This window comes from Rattus norvegicus, chromosome 19, assembly GCF_036323735.1.
Source record: "Rattus norvegicus strain BN/NHsdMcwi chromosome 19, GRCr8, whole genome shotgun sequence".
Classification (NCBI taxonomy): Eukaryota; Metazoa; Chordata; class Mammalia; order Rodentia; family Muridae; genus Rattus; species Rattus norvegicus.
This window is the reverse complement of record NC_086037.1, coordinates 68,264,079-68,271,376: the sequence shown is the minus strand read 5'-3', so window position 1 is coordinate 68,271,376 and position 7,298 is coordinate 68,264,079. Positions and strand designations below refer to the sequence as shown.

At 48.4% G+C, this 7,298-nt stretch overlaps 1 protein-coding gene across 6 annotated transcripts in view; it reads left to right on the top strand.

The window, feature by feature from the left end:
* The first annotated feature begins 296 nt into the window (after positions 1-296).
* Fanca (FA complementation group A) overlaps positions 297-7,298 on the top strand; it is a 60,519-nt gene continuing 53,517 nt past the window's right edge. For 2 of the 6 annotated variants that reach the window (XR_005496676.2, XR_010060017.1), the window contains exons 1-5: positions 297-443; positions 721-830; positions 2,138-2,231; positions 5,663-5,796; positions 5,919-6,014. Coding sequence is in view for 4 of the 6 variants with exons in the window: in XM_039097888.2 (XP_038953816.1) it covers positions 365-443; positions 721-830; positions 2,138-2,231; positions 5,663-5,796; positions 5,919-6,014 (513 nt within the window). In the remaining 2 variants the exon portion in view is untranslated. Of the gene's footprint in view, positions 444-720; positions 831-2,137; positions 2,232-2,259; positions 3,299-5,662; positions 5,797-5,918; positions 6,015-7,298 lie in introns of those variants that run through there. The other 4 variants (XM_039097888.2, XM_039097892.2, NM_001401252.1 and 1 more) reach the window with 3 other exon arrangements.

Genomic DNA, 7,298 nt, shown 5'->3' with positions numbered 1-7,298 from the left:
TTAGGGATCGACCCTGCATATTGTTGAGCAAAGCAGGCAAGAAGAGGTTTTTACCATCAAGAGGGTCGGGTTTGTCACGTGATTCCCCCAGGCCACGCTCCGGGCCATTCGCAATTCTGCGCCACTTTCCCCTCATTCTCATGCGCTGGTGTATGGTGTATTTGCACCAAGGCTGTCACCAGACTGCCTATCCCATCCCCCAAGGCTGCCAGATTCGGGGACCAGAGCTACAACAAAGATGGCCGCAGAGCAAGGGTCCGCCCTTGGGGGTGTGGTCAAGCGTGCTCCTAGCCAATGAGCGCCAGAACCTAGCCGCCGCCAATCGGGAGGCAGCGCGGGCTGCAGAGCTAGTGTTCCAGACGCTATGCCGGGCTCGCCGGCAAGGGGTGCTGCTGTGGGCGGTGGGCCCCGGGTCCTCCGAAAAACATGGACCGAGCTGCTGGGTAGGTCCTGCCACCACTACCTTCCGACCCCAATCAGTGCCCAGTGCGGTCCCTCCATTCTCCGGGTCCAGGATCAGATCCCCCCCGCGTGGCACAGCCCGGCGAGTCAGTAGTCCTGGGCCGCTGGTCCTCATAGGGCTATAGGCCCCAGGTTTTCTGGTCCCAGCGGCAGATGACCGACCAGATCCTGGGCAGCTCTCTCTGGACCTCCGTGCAGCGTGTCACCTTGTCGCGCTATAATTTTTTTAGCAGTTTTTTTTTCTTTTTATCTCTTCAGCTGGCAGAGTCAAGAAGCAAAAATATGACCCTGAAAGGGAGCAGAAATTAAAGGATTCTGCTCTGAAACTCCTGAGATACCACCAAAACATGCATGACCTTTTGCTAGAGGTAAGAGGAAGTTGGCATGGTTGAGCAGGTTGGGTGTTCAGAAGCAAGCCAGATCATAATCTTTACAATATCCTTCTAAGCCTGCGAGCTTGGTAAATAACTGGTGCCTGCAAACCAGGGGAGAAGAGAGCTGAGTGTATTTTATATTTTATGTCTTTGGAAATGAAAGTAGTCGGGTAGTAAATTTACTAATTCTCGAAAGGCTCTGGTAAATTCCTTCTGGAGAAAAGTACTTGAGGGACTGGAGAGGTTGGTCCCATACAATCTTCGTTTTGTTTTTATGTGTGTGAGTGTTTTGCCTGCGTGTATGTGTGCACCACGTGTGTGCCCAGTGCCTACAGAAGTCAGAGGAGGGTATCAGAACCCCTGGGACTGGAGTTAGGGATGCGTGTGAGCCACCGTTGTGGGTGCTGGGAATCAAGACTTGGTCCTTTGCAAGGGCAACAAGTGCTCTTGACCAGTGCACCGTCTCTCCAGCTCTAAGGCATCATGTTCTTAAGAGGATCTGAGGTCAGTTCCCAGAACCCATATCAGGAGACTCAGAGCCATCTGTAACTCGAGTTCCAGGGGACCTGACACCCTCTTCTGAACCCTGAACACTGCACAGACTGGAACGCATACAGACAAGCAAGTACACTGTGCTGGTTTTAAATCAACTCAATACAAGCTAAGAATCCTGTGGGAAGAGTTCCTCTCAGTTTGAAAGCCCTCCACCCCACTCTCATCGGACTGTGGGCAGGCCTGTGCTACATATCATTGATTAATGATTGATGGGGGAGGGTCCATCAGATGGGGGTGGTGGTGCTTCTCCTGGTCTGGTGGTCCTGGGATGTGTAAGAAAGCAGGCCTAACAAGCCATAGTGAGCAAGCCCATAAGCAGCGTGGCCACTCCATGAGGGAAGTCAGGACAGGAACTCAAGGCAGGAACTGACAGACAGACAGACAAACAATACAAAAGAGAATGAAAGAGGTTTACATATAGAACAGCTAGTTGCCTGTTTTTGGACAGGGATTCTCTGTGTAGCTTCTGCCTCCTGAGTGCCACCACTGCCCAGCAAGACAGAGTACAAGTTGTAAGCCGAAATGAGTGAAATGAGTTTCCCAAGTTGCTCTTGGTCATGGTGTTTTTATCACAGCAATAGCAATTCTAAAACACACACGCACACACACACACACACACACACACACACAAAGATAAATTTAAAAACAAAACAAAATAAAACCAAAATAACCAAGCAAGCAGACCTTCTGTGTGAGCTCCGCTCCACTCCAGCCCTGAAAGTGATTCTTACTGCTCTGATTTGTAGGCGGAAGTGCCACAGTGTAAAAAGCTGCGTCTCAGCGAGCTGATTGACTGCGGCGGTGCTGAGGCTTCCTCCGACCCGTCCACTCCCTTCATCCGTGAGTTATCACTGTGCCCTTCACTGACTTAGAAAACAGGAAAGGGGGTTGGGGATTTAGCTCAGTGGTAGAGCGCTTGCCTAGCAAGCGGAAGGCCCTGGGTTCGGTCCCCAGCTCCGAAAAAAAGAAAAAAGAAAAAAAAAAAAAAAAAAAGAAAACAGGAAAGGTCACGGTCTGTTTATAGTAGGCAGACAGTCAGATTCTACCAAACAATGCCCTTTTTCTCGTATGTATTATTACCAGTTATGCCGGCTTCGTGACTTGGTTTGGAGTTTTTTTCCTTGCTCCTTCCCCCTCCTTCCCGGAGAGACAGGGAACGGGGTTTCTCTGTGTAGCCTTAGATGCCCTGGAATTCACTCTGTAGACCAGGCTGGCCTTGAATTCACAGAGATCCACCTGTTTCTGCCTCCCCAGTGCTGGGATTAAAGATGTGAACCACCATTGCTAGGAGGTATTTATTGCTCTGCCCCAAGCTCACGTGTGCATGTGTGCGTGCGTATATCTCTGTGTGAGTGTGTGTGTGTGTGTGTGTGTTTGTTTGTTTTCCTGTGTGTATATGTGTGTCTGTGCATGTGTCTGTGTCTATATGTGTGAGAAGGAACATGTGGAAGTCACAGGACAACCTCATGGAATTGATTCTCCCTTCTTTCCATGGGTTCCAAGATTCAAACTCAGGTCTCTAGGCTTGTGTGGAAATCTCCTCTACCCTCTGAGCCATTTCACTTCCCCCTACTCCCCCTTTTTTTCCTGTTTTGAGGTAGGGCTTGTACCCTAGGCTGGTCTAGACCTTGCTGTGTGGTGCTGATCTGGAACTTCTGCTTCTCCTACTAAGCCATTGGTGTTGAGATCACAGGGGTCCCCGCTGTGCCTGGTTTCATATGATCAAACTTAGGGCTTCATTCATGCTAGGCAAGCATTTTACCAACATTGCAGCTCCTGACGCTGTGTCTGAAGTGTACTCAGCTAAAGGTGCAGGCTATAAAGGACCCCAAGTTACTCTTAGAAAATATCGTCTGCTGTGTGCCTCCTTCCTGGCTGTGAATCCGACTGAAACCGGAAGCCTGCTTGTGGGTGTCACTCTCCAGAGTTGGAGAAAGCTTGGGGGCAGGGACGTCGGTTATCAATCAATAAGGTTTTTTTTTTCACTCTACGACTTCTTTCAGAAAGCGATGCTACCTTCATTATTCGATACTTTTTAGCCTTTTTTTTTTTTTTTTTTCATTTATGTGTTCATTCACTCACAGTGAGCTTGTGTGCCATGGTGATCATGTGGAGGTCAGGTCAACTGCATGAACCAGTTTTTCCCTTGAACCTTGTCATTCTGGGGGAACCAAACTCAGGTTGTCAGTCTTGACTTCAGGCAGCTTCACGCACTGAGACATCTTGACAGCCCTCAGTGATTTTCTTCTAGATTTTTTCTTTTAGAGTTTTTTGTTTTTTTTTTTTTTTCAGAGCTAGGGACCGAACCCAGGGCCTTGTGCTTGCTAGGCAAGCGCTCTACCACTGAGCTAAATCTCCAACCCCTCTTTTAGAGGTTTAAGGGCATCAGATCTCATTACAGATGGTTGTGAGCCACCATGTGGTTGCTGGGAATTGAACTCAGGACCTCTGGAAGAGCAGTCAGTGCTCTTAACCACTGAGCCACCTCTCCAGCCCCGATTTTCTTCTAGATTTATGAATACCTCTGAGTATATGTCCCATGTGCAGGGCGTCTACCCACAGAGGCCGGAAGAAAGTGTTGGGTGCCCTGGAGTTGGAATTGAGATGACTGAGAGTAGATGAAAGTGTTCTGTGCAGGAGCAGAAGGTGGTCTCAACCCTGAGCCACGATCCAGTCCCTCCCATTTGCCCTTTTAACTTTATTATTGTTTGATGCACTGGGGTTTGAACCTAGGGTATTTTATGCTCCACTAACCCTTTAAACCATTTATAAAAGGGAAACAAGGTTTGGCTAAGTCATCTGTGCTGGCCTTGGGTTTTCAGTCCTCTCTCAGCTTTCCTAGTAGCTGGAATTACAGCCTTCTGTCTCCAGTCCCAGTTCTGATATCATTCATTCACTCATTCATTCATTTATTTTATGTGAGTTCACTGTCACTGTCTTCAGACACACCAGAAGAGGGCATCAGATCCCATTACAGATGGCTGTGAGCCACCATGTGGTTGCTGGGACTTGAACTCAGGACCTCTGGAAGAGCAGTCAGTGCTCTTAACCACTGAGCCATCTCCAGCCCCCAGCTCTGATTTCTAACACTTGTAATCTGAAGCCTCTGTAATTATCGTGTATGGCTTTCCTTATTCTTTGATGTGAGTTTTTAGAGCCTTGAAGATAATGGGTGTATGCCATATATATGCACACACACACACACACACACACACACACACACACACACAATGTGTATGGATATTTTTTCTGCATGTATGTCTGTGAACTGCGTGCATGCCTAGTACCCATGGAGGCCATAAAGGTGGTTGGATCCCTTGGATCCCCTGGAACTGGAGTCACAGGCAGTTATAAGCTACTGCCGTGTTGTGGGAATCGAACCTGGGTCCTCTAGAAGAGCAACACATGCTCTTAACTGCTGAGCCATCTCTCCAGCCCTCCTATTTTTTTTTTCCCCTTGACAATTAGTTTTGGAAGTGAAGTAAATCAGAAATGATTGTAAGCACTGCCTGTTTCTAGGCTGCCCACAACATTTCGCCTTAAGGAATACAGACCACAGACTGGGTCAGGAGCCTGGCGACTGCCGTAGGGCCAGCTTGTCCAGCCTCTGCCTGCGTGTACCCATGATCCTCTGCTCCCTTTCAGGTGCAAGGCAGAGCATCTGGAAATCCTGTCCATTTTGGGCTTGAATGTCTGTAAGGTCCCTGAGGGGGAGGTAAACTCATCTGTGGCCTTAAATAGGGACTAACGTTGAAGCAGCACAGTGTTGTGGCTCTTGTCACTGGTGTCTGAGGCCATGGGTTCAATCCCTGTCATGAGATGAGGAGATGAGAGTCTAATCCAGCGCCTCAGGCACGCTATGTTTATACCCTACCACCTGAGCTACCTTCCCAGCCCTTATTAATATAGTTTTAAAATTATATGTTAGTAATCCACTTACTGCAGAAGAGCCTTCCCGATAGCATATCGGGAAGTCTGATGACCTCTGCTCACCGAGTTCTTTATAAGGATGATAAAGTTCCCTCCGTATGTTGCAATGCAGTGTATCTGCCGCGGTAAGAGATGCGTGCATGTGTGTGTTTTGAGTTCAGAGTGTCCCGAGAGCTGCCAGTTTGGCCATGAAATCATCTTTTTGTGTCTCCTTCCCCTTCTGTGTATCCCTTTTCTACCATGATGCCACAACCGAATGAGAAGCAGTTTTCCACCAAAGTCCTTGGAAGGTCGTGTTTCTCATGCTTTAATGGAAAGTCACAGCTCTGTTTGGTTTCTAGGCTCTGCTTTTCGGGATCAGGCCTCGAGGCTGGGGGTTCCTGTGGGGGTGCTGTCTGCCAGAGTGTTCGCTCACAGCGTGCAGCAGGTCTGCGTGGAGCCCAGCCACCCCGTGCTGCTCAGCCCGGAACAAAGTGTGAGAAGCCGGCCCCTTAAATACGACCTGTCGGTTTTGGGCTGTCTGGGAAAGTAGGGTATTTCTTTAATGCTGTTTTTAGATAATTTACCTCTTTGAAAATACAGATCGTATCTTTCTAGGAGAGGCTGTCTTCCTTGCTAGTGAGCGCTCAGCGCTTGTTGGCCCACAACATGTTCTCCCGACTCACCTTCTGTCAAGAACTATGGAAAGCACAGGTAAACCTGAAGTTCTGTTCTTAGGATTTTAAAGGCGATGTCCTGTTGGTCTGGGTCTGTGAATTTTCTTAGGAATTTGGCCAAACGTCTCATTAATTACAGAGCTTGACGAGGGAGATCGTCGGATGCCCCCGAGGGCGGCAGGAGCGCCTCAGTGCTGTCTGTCAGTCCCCCACCATTGGCAGTGTTCATTACAGTAGGGTACCTAGGGGCCTGTAGGGCTCGCACTTGAAAGATTTGAGGCAGGAGGATGTCGGAGTTCAGGGTCAGCCTGGTGTACTCAGAGTTCCAGGCCAGACAGAGCCACATAATGAGACCCCGAGTGTCTCCACAAAGATAAAATCAAGCACATGGTGGACTCTGTCCTGACTCCCTGGTGTGCTGTCAGGAAGGCTCTTCTGAGTGAGTGAATTACTGACGGATAGTTTTAAAAGCAGGCTAATAGGGTTGAGAAGGTAGCTTGGCTGGTAGGGTATTTACATAGCATGCCTGAGGCCCTGGATTAGACCCTTATAAAGTGATGTGTGTGTGTGTGTGTGCCTGGGCACAGTTTGTTTGTGTGTGTGTGTGTGTGTGTGTGTGTGTGTGTGTGTGTGTGTGTGCCTGGGCACAGCAGTGTGTGTGTGTGTGTGTGTGTGTGTGTGTGTGTGCCTGGGCACAGTGGTGCGTGCCTGTAATCCTTGCTCTTGGGAGGTAGAGGCAGAAGGATCAGAAGTTCAGGGTTATCCTTAGCTACATAGTAAATTTCAGACCAGCCTGGACTACATGAGACCCTATTTCAAAAACAAAACAAAACAAACTATATTAGTAAGCTGTATTTGAAACATTGTTTTCTTTTTCTTTTTTCTTTTCTTTTCTTAAAGATTTATTTATTATTTTATGTATTTGAGTCCACTGTCTTCAGACACACCAGAAGAGGGCATCAGATCCCATTCAGATGGTTGTGAGCCACCATGTGGTTGCTGGGAATTGAACTCAGGACCTGTGGAAGAGCAGCCAGTGCTCTTAACCGCTGAGCCGTCTCTCCAGCCCTTTATTTTTCATCTTTATTATGCATATATGTATGTATGAGTGTGTTCTGGAGCCGTGGCATGTGAGTGGAGATCACAGGACAATCTCCAGGAAGTAACTCAGAGTGCATAGGCCAGAGTGTAGGAAGGAGTGCAAATGACTTAACTGGAGGCTCCTGGGAGGTCATAGCTGTCACAGACTGCGGAGGAAAAGCCATGCTGAACAGAAAGGAACATAGATTCTGTGTGACATGAGCCCTTTAGGCCATGCTGT